This window comes from Equus quagga, chromosome 5, assembly GCF_021613505.1.
Source record: "Equus quagga isolate Etosha38 chromosome 5, UCLA_HA_Equagga_1.0, whole genome shotgun sequence".
Taxonomy (NCBI): domain Eukaryota; kingdom Metazoa; phylum Chordata; class Mammalia; order Perissodactyla; family Equidae; genus Equus; species Equus quagga.
In genome coordinates, this window is record NC_060271.1 from 56,570,498 (window position 1) to 56,584,542 (window position 14,045).

The window sequence follows — 14,045 nt, forward strand, 5'->3', positions numbered from 1 at the left end:
GATTTTAGCAGGTTTCACAACTTGCTAAGCAAGTGGGGAGGGGAGAGGAGGCAGATGACTACAGGGTAGGACGTGAATATGGGGATGGGCTGCTCTCCGCCTGTCCTGTCCCTTGGGGCATAAAGGCTGGAAGAAGACATACTGAGGGAGGGGAAGAAAAGGCGGGGGAGCTGGGGAAGCAGTAGACAGTCAGGTTGGAAAGGTGGCTCAGATAAGATGTGAGAAATGACAGGGAGCTCTGAGGAGGTACCCAGAAGGGATCATTCTAGAGCTTCCCAGAGGCTTAGGAACCGAGTGTCACCAGTCTAGGGATTCTAAGAGAGTCATTTGGATCCGTAAATCCATGCCTTCCTTATTCTTGATGAACTCTAATAATATAACCCAAACAAGTAAGACATACAACAAGAACTGTTTGGTTTGAAGGATTGAAAATCATTAGCCTGCCTGGGGCCCTTGCATGTTTCAGTCCAGCCCTACAGGTTCTTCCAGCTTCTTCCCTGCCAAGCCCCAGGGGCCAGGCCAATCACTGCCAGCCTCCCAGAGACCAAAACCACTAAGCTGAACTTCACATGCTTTGTAACTCTCCAGTGTTTTGCAGCTCTGCTACTCACCCACGTCTTTTTACTTTTAGTGATTACCAGAGAATCCTTAGAATGAAACAAGATCTGAATGCTTCCCTTTGGGGACAGCAAGGAAGAAGTGGAGAGACTGCATTCCAGTCCTAAGCAGTCTGTGGGGGAGGGCAGCAAAGCTAAGGCACTGCAGGGGATCCTCCTCTGCAGCCTTGTGCTGGGCTAAGCTCTAGGAAGCTCCAATGGAACTTACCAAGAAGAGCCACTGAAAGATTTTTATAGGAAAGGGGTGTGGTGGTGAAGAAGGTGCTAGAGGAAGATGTGTCCAGTAGTAGTATGTGGGTGGACTGGAACCTGGGGGTCAACTGGGAGGCTGTGATCTGGCCGAAATGGGGCTTCTGGGTTAGGGGGCAAATAGTGGGGACAGAGAGGAGAGGACTAGCACAGGAAGTGTTTTGAAATTAGTCGACAGTTTATAACTCACTTTATATGAAATGTCAATTTAGGAGAAAGTCTTAGTGGTTGATGGAATCACATTAGAAAGGTAGAGTGAAATTCTATAGAAAATATATAGAAGAAATCAATGTGATTTTGTGACCTTAAAAGAAATATGTGTTTTCAGCTCTGTCACAACGAAATGGTCCAATAACAGCCACAGAAGCAGCACTCCTGCCCAACACTAACTCATTCTCACCCTCTCACCCCAGGCACCCAGATTTTAATCTCTAATCCTTTTTTTTTTAACTAAAAGGAATCAGGTCTCTTTGGAGTTGATTCCATGACTTGAGGCAGAAAAAAAATCAGGATGGATTTTGATTCTGTTGTTTCCAGAAAGAAATCCAGAGTCTGATTTCTGATAGGCAATGCTGAAAGGATAAAGGAGCCAGTGAAGGGAGATCCCACTTGACAAGTTGTGTGAATCTGAGCAAAAAATAAAATGACAATGGTTAATTTAAAGAGCTGAGTTTATGAAAGCTTACGAGTTCATGACTTCATGCTAAAATGAAATATAAAAAAGGGTTGCTGTAATTGAAAAAGTAGTCAACATAGTAGATATGCCTAATGGTCATTGTTTTTAATGAGTGGGAAAGTATTACTACATATGGGCATCTTGTTTCTTTGTCAAGCTTGTGTCTGTTAATAAAGTGTAGACATGGACTAGTTTCTATCTGAGGGAGTGAAGGAGTGAAGTGACACTTGTGAGGGAGCCAAACACTCCCGGGAGAAGCAGGGGCTGCACAGGGAAGGAAGAAGGGGTCCAGCAGCTCGTTTGCCCTGGTGCCCACATGCCGTGACCATGAATGAGCGTCCACAAGTGCAGTCCTAGCTGATAAATTAGCCCAACTTCCCTAAAAGAAATGGTAACTATCCCCTCCTCTCTGGGAATAAAACCGTTAGCTGACCCCTCTTAATTAGAATGAAATGTTAGTGAGACATACACGAGTTTCCAAATAGGCCTACAGACTAAATTTAACATATAATGGCGGTATGGTAAGTTAGATACATCTAGCCATAGAAAAGGTAAAGAAATCTTCACCCAGCCTCAGAAGTAAAAATCTACGTGAAAGAGCAAAGAAAGCTGCCTGATGAAAGACGGGGGACTTTGACCTAGAAGAGGGGACTCATGCCCGCAGCTCATGTGTGAGTTGACTTAGACTATGTAACCCAGTTCCGCGTCCCCAGGCCAAACCCTCAAGTCGACAACCCTGGACCTTCAGCCTCTGCTCATCAGAAATTACGTTCTTTTTTGGAGAGGGGGCGGATATGGTAAGATCCTTAAACCTAGGGAGGTGTAAGGTTTTTATTTAGTGAGTTATTGAAACCCTAGAATGGAATGTAAGAACCAGAACACTGAGAAGGTGAAAGAATGAGTATGGATTAAAATACAAAACCGTTAAACTCGTGATATTCACATCCTTCCAACCAGTTTTGATGTAAAGATACTATATTTTGTGGGTCGTTTTTGCTTTTAAGATGTCTTAGAACTTTTAAGGGATCTTTATCAGACTTGAGATTTTAATTAAATCCTTACAAATGTTTCTAGTTGTAATCTACTTTTTTCATAACTGGGGAAATTTATTTTTGTAAATTCCTAAATATTGACTCTTGTTTAAGTAGTAATGTGATTACTAAGGGAAATGATCACTTAATGGTTAAAAGTATGCTAACTGAAAAATTTATAAGATTAATAAATTGGATATTAAATGAATTACAGTTAGTGGTGACTATATTTCTGTGCACAAAATGTCCCCTGCTAGACATGATTTTCCAGCACAGGATAAAGATTTTCAGCGTGTGTAGATGGGTGGGTCATGGCTACAATGAAAGAGACGGAGATGTTAGGAGGGGCAGACATTTTAAAGGAAATTGAGTCACATACTGAGTTAAATTGAATACCTTTTAAGTGCATATAAAGTGGTCACCCAACATTTGAGGCTCCATTTTAAAGCACGCATTAATGAAAGGAATGTGCCGAAGGGTTACCCTGCTTCCCCCTGTAATTGGACGTTGGCTGGTTAGGCAACGATCCTAAAGGAGATTTGCTTTTTTTTGTTTCTAATGAGCTTTTTTCTCCAGGAAAATAAAGCTGTTTCACAGATACTATAAGGCTATATATTTCGGCTATTTAAGCAGCTGCGTTGGGGAAGGCCTGATGGTGCAGTTGTTAAGTTCATGCTCTGCTTTGGCAGCTCGGGGTTTGCAGGTTCAGATCTTGGAAGCGGACCTAGCATTGCTCAGTCAAGCCACGCCGTGGCAGTGTCCCACATAAAATAAAGGGGGGAAAAAAAGCAAATAATCAGCTGCCTTATGCTTATAGAAGTATGCTGCTGTTTGTATGGCAGATATGTAAAGCGTGGAGTTCAAATGTGTCTGTTCAAAAAGCCACATATGGCATTTCTCTGGAGGGTCCAAATTAGTTATTTCTCTGGGTTATTAATGGCTGACTTTAATACCTTTAGGCTTCACATAAAGTGAAGAGAGAAATTGAAGAAATTTTTACCCGACACCCAAATTTTACCAGATAATTTAGGCAAGAATGCAAAATGTCATGGCTTAGAATGATCTGATAGTTGACCAGTTCACCCTGTTGCCTGTATAAACAAACATTTTTAATTAACTGAACTTTAGTTGCTAGTAGAGACAGAAGATACATTTTAGTTGGGTTAGTTTAAAATAACACTTGGTGTATTCCAGAGTTCACATTTCAGCCACTTCTCATGAGCTGAGACTTTATAGTTTTCCAAGTAGAAAGGTCATGTTTTTTCTGGAAATAGGACAGGGTTGCAAAACATCCTTTTAATGAGCAAAATTAAATGAATCAAAAGCTTACGGATTAAACTTCCCCTGATGATATGTGGGTTTAAGGAACTATTATACAACAAGAGTTTTCTCAGTTTATCGAGATTTTGAACATGTGTAGGATTGAAGCAATGCTAAATTAAATTAGTAGCCTGGCATACTCGACCCTCATCTAATGGCTTCCAGCTAGAAAATTCTAGGACAAAAAATATGCTGTTTCCATGAAAAATCTTGTTCTACTTAGAAGCAAGAATTCTGACAGCCAATTAAAACACAAATTCTTTTACGGAAAACTCAGATCTGTAAAACTTCAAATTTACAAAACAGTTTAATTACAAAATAGTTAATCCAGTTTTACACAGATTTTTTGTTTTAAAAAGAGGGTTCTTTTCTGGTGGCCTTTGTTTAAAGAGTAAATGTTCCTAGTGCATGCAAAATATTTACTTACCTTTTTTTAGGAATACAGCAATTGTGTGAATAATAAAACTTTTCGATGTATTTATATGGCAGCCTCTCATGCCATCCCAAACTGATCCTAGTCATGGAACTGAGAAGAGCTCTCATTCTACAGAGGAGCAGGTGAAAGCACAGAGCTAGAATGATGGAGCGAGGAAAGGAACTTAGTTTTCTTGGGCCAACACTTTTGGAAAGGCCTGGGCTGAGCACCACCCTCTCTGATTCTCAATCACAGTGTGCCCGGGCCCCCTCTCATTCACGTGATGAAGCCTCCTGGGAAGGGGGTATGTCTGTAGCTGGCAGAAGCCTCCCAGAAGCTGCTTCTGTGTCCTCCTGTCAACATGACATGTGTGCGTCTCACACACAGACACACAAACCCTGCATGCATCACTGATCTCTAAGGATTGGCAGTTAGTGCCCATGCACTCTAGCCCAGGTGAGTCTAAGTATGGGCTCCAAATGCTGTGGTCATCTCCACAGATGACCGACGTCCATAAGCCTGAGATGTTTCCAGGAACTTTTTCTGTTTGTTTTTGCTGTCATTTCTACAACAAACCATTGTTTTTTCTGACACAACCTTTGCTATAAAGATCGGGGACCTGACAGGCTGAAACACATGTGGCTCAAACACCTCACGCCACTACCCAGCTCATTCACTGCTTGCTTCCACCTGTTCCCTATCTTTGAATGTCCTTAGAAATGTCTTGAAATTAAAAAAATATATGTTTACTGATGAAAAGATGTGTGCATGCATACATAACAAGGGACAGAAACTGCCTCCAGAGGAAATTGTACAAATCTGTTAATTTATTACAAAATGTCCACTCACAGAAAAACACAAGAAAACTTTTATACTTTTATATTTGGGAAAGGAACTGGTATCTCAGATACAAAATAATTTACACATAATCCATACAATTTTATTTTATATAGAAATAGGTCATTATTACAACAGCTGTACAGTTCACTACACTTTGTCTTATAATTACATAAAATCTTTTCTTTAGAAACATCTCAACATAACAAAACATACAAAAAAAGCAAAGTGCATTTTGAAAAGGAGAATCCAATCCTCGGTCTCATCGTGAAAGATATGTAGAAAGATGCAGCATTCTCCCTCAAAGGCCAGCACGTGGTGGGTCCCTTGGGGACCTGGAGCTCCGCAGGCCACCTGGCGTGTGGAACTCACCCTTCATAGTCCTAGAGTTGCCAGCACAATTCCGGAACATCAGCTGTGTGATTGTGCTTTGCTCTGAGTCCGCCTTTGTAGTTGCAATCGACGAAGTAAACAGGAAATAGTCCAGTGTTACATTTAGGGGAAAAAATAATCACCAGCCGTGTGGGGGGGGCGAGCGTGGTTCCACGAGGGTTCAGGCTGGAGGGTGTGGGTCTGCAGCCTGGTTAATGACGACCGGCGTGGCTATCTATTGGTGGGCTGTTTTTGTTACTGTGGTCTCCAAATGAAGTCAGGAGGCCTTATTACTTTTAAAAACTGATAGTGCCTAAGCAATCTCCTCTGTGCAGCTGTGCAAATTAAAACAAAACCACCATTTAAAAATAATGAAAAATAATCTCTTTATTCTCTCTCTCCAAACAGATCTCTGACCCAGTGCTTCTCAAACGCAAAGGAAAGAGGATCAGGAGAGTGAAGCCCGGCTAGCAAGGGTGGACGGGCCACAGCCAGTGAGAGTGACCTGTGCGCCCTGGGGAGGATGCGGTGAGCTGCTCTGTTGGCTAAGGTAAACTGAGTAACGACACTGTCGTGGGTACTCGGTTCCCGCCCAAGTATGGCTGTAGAGTGCGCCCGAGAAGTGCGGAGGCAGGAGAAGCCCACCAGTCTTGCTGTCATTTCCCACGTGCCAGCCGCGCACTCCAGAGATGGCTACCATCCAGGAGTTCTGAAATGTATGCAGTGTGCACAAAAGCCAAGGGTTTAGTTTAAACTCCTCTCCCCAACTCCCGTGACCAACCCCCCGTCATCCATTGGTTAAAGCTGATTGTGACCCAACTGAGGTGCCAGGGCACTACCGGGGTGGCTGCTGGAGGCCTGAGGACTCGGACAGGCTGCTGACCCTTCGGGGAGGGCGTGAGGGCTGGGGTTGCGGGGCATAGCCCAGGGGCCCTGGCTGTTGCGAGTAGGTGGAGAGAAGCAGCGAGTCCTGCTGCTCACTGTGCAAAGAGCTTGGCGCCTGTACCTGGAAAGAAAAGAGAAAGGGCTCCAGAGGTGGTTCTGTGATTCAGCTCCTCTGCTGAATTGCTGGGGCGTGTGCACATGTGGTTAGCCTACAGGACTCCTCGATGGCTCGGGGCCTTGTGGTGAGGGCTTGGGCAGGACCTTGTGTGGGAGGGGAGGGTGGGTAGAGAGGAAAGGAACCTGAGGCTCTGCCAGGTGGGTGTGAATTGAAGCCAAGCTCTCTGCCAGCACCAGGGTTCCTTCCTGACCGGTGGGCCTGGGGCGAGGGTGTGGGGAGTGGTTTCCTGAACACATGCCCATGACCTACATGTAGCCTGTATGTTGTTGGATGTTGGAAGCTGAGACCACGTGCAGATAATCAACAGGGCAGAATCCAGACACAGACAGTCTGCACACTTTCACTGTGGTCCCCGATTCCAGGACTACTTCCAAACACTGCCGGCTGCCAGCATCTACTAGGAAACATCCTAATTTGAAGCTCAGAACCTTCAAGTGGTCAAACCCTAACTCTGGAACCTTCCATCCTAGCTCTCACTCTTCCTGTCCATGAAGTCTCCCCCTCCAGGTAACCCAGTCCCCCAGGTTTGCAGAGCTGCCCAGGCACACCCGCCCTCCGCTCGTGCTCAGGCAGTCTCTTTTGCTGGAACACTGTTCCTTCACCTCCACTCATTCACGCTTTGGGCAGTTCCCACACGTCTGACTCTGAGTCCCCCTGCCCCCTCCTCCTCGGAGGCCTCCCCGCCACAGTGCTCTCTGTGATCTGCCCTCTCCCCACACTGCACTACGAGGCCGGTGAGGGCAGTGAGAAGGCCTGCGAGCTCTCTGCACCCTTCGCCCTGCGTCACCTGGAACAGGTGCCTGCAAACACGTCTGCTGTTACGCTGAAGGAGTATATGGGAGGCCTCAACTCTCCCCAGCCTCTCCCTGCCTTCTCAGTTCCTCAGTTCCCATCCTAAACCACTTCTGTGTTCAACAAGCTGACGAGAAACGCAGAGCCAGCGTCCTGAGTTGACTCCCCCTGTGCCGGGGGTCAGGGAGATTGGAAAAGTACAGCACAGGTGGCTTAGCAGCTTTGGAATTAAATTACATTCTAGACCTTCAAGGATGACTCTTTTCTTCTCTATCCTGCTGTCCTCAAAATGTCTGTGTCACCACACACTCTTCTGTGGCTTTCAAGGTGCCCGAGCAGGGCAGGCCGGGTGAAGGGAAAGCCAAGCCTGCCCTGGGTGGGGGCTAGAGGCCAGGGAGGAGTCCCCACGGGACAGGGCAGGGCTGGGGCAGGAAGGGGCGCCCGGGCTCATGTGGGAGGGAAGGCCAGAGCTGAGCAGACGCTTCTGTCCCCTCTGAATACCCCAACCACTGGCGCTCACCCTCCCTCCTTCCAGGGTACTTGGCACTTGCTTGAAGTAAGTAGTGACCACATGTAAACGTGCCCCACATTTTCCTGGAAAGCTCTAATTTCATGAAACCTTATTGCATGCATTAAGGAAGTTTAATGAGTCTTTAACTAAACATGATTTAATTTTATATTTGTATAAGACTTTGTGTATAAACACACTAACAAGTCTGACAAACAGAGTAATCAGTGTCTGATTTTTGCTCTAAAAATAAGGATACCATAATAAAAATTACTTTTGGAAACTGGACCTTTATAGCTCGTACCCACATGAGGCCTAACAGCTAACTCTAAATTTCTCATACTATATAAACGTGGACTTGGAGCATTATGAACTTTATAAACTATAAAGATCCCTACAAGTCTGTCTGGGGCTTAGTTTGGTGCTGAGGACTAGGACCACCTTGGAAGCAAGGGAGGAAAGGGTGGTCAGGCCTGGGCTACGGGGCTCACCCTGTCTCCCCAGCGCCCACCTGCAGGAAGTGCTGTGGCGGCTGCTGCTGGGCCTGTGCGGGCTGCAGGGGCGGCGGCTGGGAGGTGGGGAAGCTGGGGTGAAGCACTGCGGGTCCCATCAGCAGGACGGGAGTCGAGGCGCTGCTGCTGGTGGTGTGCCCATCTGGACTTTGAAACACGGCCTGGCTCTGTGCATACCTGGTGGTTTCACATGGGAGGGAGAAACACACCTTTAAGAAAGAGGAGTTGGATGACACCAACAGCACAGCAACCAAGGGGAAAAGAGATAGATTGGACTTCATCAAAGTTACAGACTTTTGCGCATTACTCCATAGAGTGAAAAGGCAACCCATGGGAAGTGTTTGCAAATCATACATCTAGTAAGGGATTGGTATCCAGAATTTAAAAAGAATTCCTACAGCTCAACTACAACAACAAAACAACAAACAACCCAGTTAAGAAATGGGCAAAGGGCTTGAGTAGACAAAAGGATACATACAGCCAAGAAGCACATGAAAAGATGCTCAACATCACTAGTCATTAGGGAAATGCAAGTCAAAATCAAAATGAGATACCATTTCACAGCCATTACAATAGCTCTTATGAAAAAACCCAGAAAATAACAAGTGTTGGTGAGGATGTGGAGAAGGTGGAACCCTCACACACTGTTACTGGGAATGTAAAATGTAGCTGCTGTGGAAAACAGCATGGTGAGTCCTCAAAAAATTAACCATAGAATTACCATAGGATCCAGCAATTCCACTTCTGGGTATTCACTCAAAAGAAGTGAAAGCAGGGACTCAAACATGTTCAGAGCAGCATTATTCACAACAGCCAACAACCCAAGTGTCTACTGATGGATGAAGGGATAAACAAGATGTGGTCTATACACACAATGGAATATTATTCAGCCTTAAAAAGGAAGGAAATTCTGACACACACTACAACATGGATGAACACTGAAGACAGTATGTTGAGTGAAATAAGCCAGTCACAAAGGACACGTATTGTATGATTCCACCTAGATGAGGTATCTAGAGTAGTCCAATTCAGAGAGACAGAAAGTCGAATGGTGGTTGCCAGGGGCTGGGAGTGGAGGGGATGAGAAGTTAGTGTTTAATGGGTACAGAGCGTCCGTTTGGGAAGATGAAGAAGTTGTGGAAGTGGATGATGGTAATGGTTGCAAAACAATGTGAATGTACTTAATGCCACTGAACTGTACACTTAAAACTAGTTAAAATGGCCAATTTTATATAATATATTCTACCACAATAAGAAAAAAAAAAAGAGGTGTTGATGGTAATGGGCCATTACCAAGGGGCAGCGGAGGGCCATTTAAGAAAGCTCTGGAGGAGTGTAGACTAGGAACAGATGTTTAAAGACACTAATGAGAAGTGCACTTTGCATTATATTTTAGAAATGTTATTTCTCTATATGGGGTCACTTGTAACAGGCATTAGGGGTTCCAAACTTCCCCTGAAGAGGCCTCCGTGTGTGTGGGAGGCAGATTCTGACACACCCTAGAAGATGGAGTGTGAGGTCATGTCTGGTAGAGACGGTAGGAGAAATGGGGAGGACGTAAATTATTGGGTTGACCCAAAGTGGCAGTTAGAGTTCCCAGAGGAAAGAATTTCTGTTTTTGCCTAGTTCACTGCATTTTAAGCTGTCCAGAAAGCGATGTAACAAGACTCTTTGTTTCCACTTATTTGGATCACAGGAGAAGGAAAGAACAGGCAAAATCCAAAACCCAAACCCAACCCCCCGCCTAGCTGAGAGCATGGGCCGCGAACTTCGAGGAGGTTTCCCGCAGCACACATTCCCCACCTGCCCGCCATGGGGTTCTGATCGGGACAAAATGCAGTGAGGGAGGTACGGGCCCCTGACCTGCAGACATGCGCAGGAAGCATCCGCTGCTATGTTGTTATTGGCTGAAGGAGGACAGGGGAGCAAGGACTTCCAGGGGACGGTCCCAGGGGATGGCTGGAGACCTCTGTACAGGGCAGCCAGGCCTAATTACCTAGCAGTGTCTCAGTGAACTTTGGACACCAATGAAACCGGTGTTTGTACACAAAGACGTCTGCAAGATGGCTCTGTTGCTGCCTCATTTCAAAGGGCTACAAGCTGTTTTCCACGGCTTTTCATGTTTTTACTTCTCTGTCTCCAGTAACCTTTGTCCCTGTTAATTAAACAGCTGAGCAAAGCTGCTTCTGGTCCTGGGGCTGCAAGTGGAGAAGAAACTGGGGAAAGGAGAGGGCAGGCGGTGTCGGGGAGGGGGGCGGGCCTCACAGCTGTGGGGTCACAGCCCCGTGGACAGCGCCGGGACCAGGGAGCAGGCGAGCTCAAAGCGCCCTGTGAATCTGCGGTGGGCACCTGCTTCCGCGGTCAGCTGGAGCCTCGGGGGTGCCTGGGATGGGGACATGGCAGCACGGACCTGGGCTATAACCTAGGCTGAGGCGTTCAGACAAGCTAGAGAGAGAACTAATTGTTTCAGGTCGCGTTCTAGGCCTGGAACGCCGACCCAAAGGTCCGTCTGCTTCAGCGGGAAATGGAAGAAAAGCTAAGGGGAGGAGTCCTTTCAGAGGGGTGGGCACACTTCGGCCCTGCCCTTAGTGTGAGACTCAGAGGGAGCACTGCCGGTCCGGGCAGATGAAAACCCTGCCAGCCTGAGGCCACCCTCCCTCCGCCTGGGGCCACCTACTTGACCTGCCGTCCAGTCCTGCTGACCTCCGAGGGCTGCCTCGCTTCACAGGACTCAGGCATCATGGGCTGGATGGGCTGGCTCAGCAACAGCCTTGGAGCAGAGGGAGAGATCAACGGGAAGCTTTGATGAGCACCCAAACCGTTGGCCCACTGGCCAGGGGTAGCAGCAAGGGCCCCCTCTGGCCGACCCCACGGTGCCTGCTCTGCTCTCAGATGCTGAGTGCAGCAGGCCATTTCCTCCGGCTGTCAAGACCCTGGCCCTCTTGCCGGTTCATCCGCTGAGAGAAACTGCCGAGGCTTTACTCCTGACTGTCTGAACGCTGCCTCTGTCTACCTCAGAAAGGAGGGCAGCCGGGAATCGTGCAAACCCGCCCCAGTCATCGTGTAAACAAGGACGGTCTCGTACCGGAGCTGCCGATCGTGGCTGAAGTCCGGGCTGGGCTGGCACTGGCTGGTGTCCCTGGAGGCCGGGGCAGGGGTGGTCAGGCCCAGGGGTGTCGGGAGCACAGCTGCGGCGCTGCTGAACTGGGGTGTCAGGCTCACCGAGCGCCCGCTTCCTTGCATCAGTGGCGAGCTTCTCATTGGCTTCGGGCCCTGGAGCATCATTTTAGCAAGAAAGGTGAAATTTAGACTTAACTCAGGTGTCATCTCTCCAGGAAGCCTCCCCAGAACCTCTTTCTTCTACCTGCCTTGGCCTTTCCTCTACCTGAGGATCCTCTGACTACTTACTGAATTATTCTGGTCTTGTGACTGTCTTCCCCATTGGACTGTAAGCACCTTAAGAATTCTTTGAAAGCCCTGGGCCTAGGACAGTGCCAGGCTCTCAGCAGGCAAGTAACAAATGTGCCTTGAACTGAACTACCTCTGCTTCACAAATTCCACTCCAGACATGTCGGCCTCCTTGCTGTTTGTCTGACTCACCAGGCCTACTCCTGCCTCAGGGCCTTTGCACTTGCTAGTCCCTCTAATTGCAGTGCTCCTCCCCAGATATAGATAGGGCTCATTCTCTCACCCCCTCAGGTCTTTGCTCAGTACTGTCTTGTCAGCGAGGCCTTCTCTGGACCCCTGTTGACAACTCTAACCCATCCCCTCCCTCACCAGTGTCCCACACTGAGATTTGTCACATTGTGATTTTCACTCATTTGTCTGTCCCCACCTGCATCAGAGGTTCTGTTCTTCCTTTCTCTTTTGTTCACTGCCATCCCCTGGTGCTAGAACCTAGTCCTGGCATGCAGTGAGTGCCTGTTAAATACTCGTGGAGTAAAATCACAAATGAGCAAGGGAGTGGGCTTGGTTGGGCTTTGGGTTTTCCACTGTTTCAATGACTGTCCATTTGTATGATGGCACCACTGTGTTTTAATTCTCAGAGCTCTTACAAAAGCTTTCACTGTTAAATAGTGTAAATCCTCCTTCAGTTTTGTTCTTTTCCAAAATTTCCTTGGCCATTCTCACCCGTTAATTTTTCTGTTGACTTTTAAAACCAAAAGGCTGCAATTTAAAGTATAACCCTTACACGTGGGTGAAGAGAGACTCACGCTTGTACTCCTCCACATTTAACTGCACGGTATTTGTTTACGCTCCTGGAGCCCCCGCTAGACCAGACGCCCCTCGGGGTCAAGGACAGCTTGCCTTCCTCTTTGCTCCCCTGGGGGCTGATGAACAACAGAGCCCAGCAGATGGTCACTGAAGCCACGATTACGCGTGTGAACATAAGAAGCTTGAGGCGAGCCTGTACCCCGCCTTCCGATCTCTGATCTTCCAGAAGCCGGGCTCAGCACTTCTTAACGCCTTTCGATTCAAGTGCCGTGTACTGACTGGTGACCCTGTCAGACTGCAGGCTCACGGGTGGCTTGTAGTAAGTAGTAATGGCCGCGAGGGAAGGGAATCTGGGGGGCCGGAGGAGCAGGGTGGCCCTGGGGGAGGGGACCGTGAGCAGAAGTGGGTGATCTGTGTTCTCACACTGATAATGGCTAAAACCAGGAGTGGGTGATGGGGACTGAAGACACACGTGTGGGGACATAGGGCCGTCAGTGTGAGTGGCTGGGATGTCCGTATCCACCTCCACCTCAGTTCAGGATCAAAGCTGAGAGTTCCCTTCAACATATTTTAATATATTAATAAAACACAGAAGGAAACCAATGCAACTTGGGGTTTCGAAGTGACTTAAAACAAAAAAAAAAAAAAAAGGAAAAATCCCACCACCATCATCTAGCCCTGGTCACAGAGGAGGTCACATAGAGTGGGTCACAGTAGGTTTCCAGTTGGCAAAGACGGCAGGAATCCAGTAGGTCCTGGTCTGCCCTGGTGGCAAGGGCTGGGTCTGGAGACGGGCACATTTACCTGGGTTGATCTCACACTCGAGTCTCTGAGCAGGTGCTGGTTTGTGACCTGGGCAGGGGCGACCTGCCCTGGAAGTGGAGGGCTGGCCACGAGCTGGGGCTGGGCCCCTGGGGCCGACCTCTGCTGGAGCTGCTGCTGAGCCTCGGGCCGCTGGGCGCTGCTGAAGCTCAGGGAGACAGCTGGCTGCTGCAAGAACATCTGGAAGCAGAACAGGAATGCCTTTAAGGCTGGGGTCATGGGTGCCCGCCAGGTCTGCACCTTCTTTGGGTTCCCTGTCCTCTGTTAGGAGGTCAGCTTTTTTGCTCTCTCTGACCTGCTTGGGCGGAGTTCGTTCATTCATTCCAGCTGAGCGCTGCGATGCCACAAGCAGTGCAAAGTGACAGAGCAAGGGGTTTGGAGAGACACTGACCCTGCCTTCAAGGTGACAGTCTAGTGATGGAAGCCTAACACTGTGGAGGACCCAGATAGTCGCTAGATAACCTGGTGTGCTTGTAAAGAGTCTAGGTGGGCTTGTCAGTTCCTTAGTAGAAGGGAGGGATATCCTGTGAATAAAATGAATGATGCAGTAATGGTGGCAGAGGGTTGGCTAACCGGTGGTGTGGGCCGCATCGTCCTGGCAGTAGGACCAGGCCCT

At 47.9% G+C, this 14,045-nt stretch overlaps 1 protein-coding gene across 6 annotated transcripts in view; it reads right to left on the minus strand.

Moving 5' to 3' along the window:
• Positions 1–5,113: 5,113 nt before the first annotated feature.
• The window catches only part of NPAS2 (neuronal PAS domain protein 2), a 158,806-nt gene continuing 149,874 nt past the window's right edge, over positions 5,114–14,045 (minus strand). For 4 of the 6 annotated variants that reach the window (XM_046661244.1, XM_046661242.1, XM_046661245.1 and 1 more), the window contains 5 exons: positions 13,412–13,609; positions 11,478–11,665; positions 11,070–11,162; positions 8,372–8,569; positions 5,114–6,523 (listed from right to left, as the gene is read on the minus strand). In XM_046661244.1, the coding sequence (XP_046517200.1) occupies positions 6,316–6,523; positions 8,372–8,569; positions 11,070–11,162; positions 11,478–11,665; positions 13,412–13,609 (885 nt within the window). In that variant the 3' untranslated portion in view covers positions 5,114–6,315. The remainder of the gene's footprint in view (positions 6,524–8,371; positions 8,570–11,069; positions 11,163–11,477; positions 11,666–13,411; positions 13,610–14,045) is intronic. The other 2 variants (XM_046661243.1, XM_046661247.1) reach the window with 2 other exon arrangements.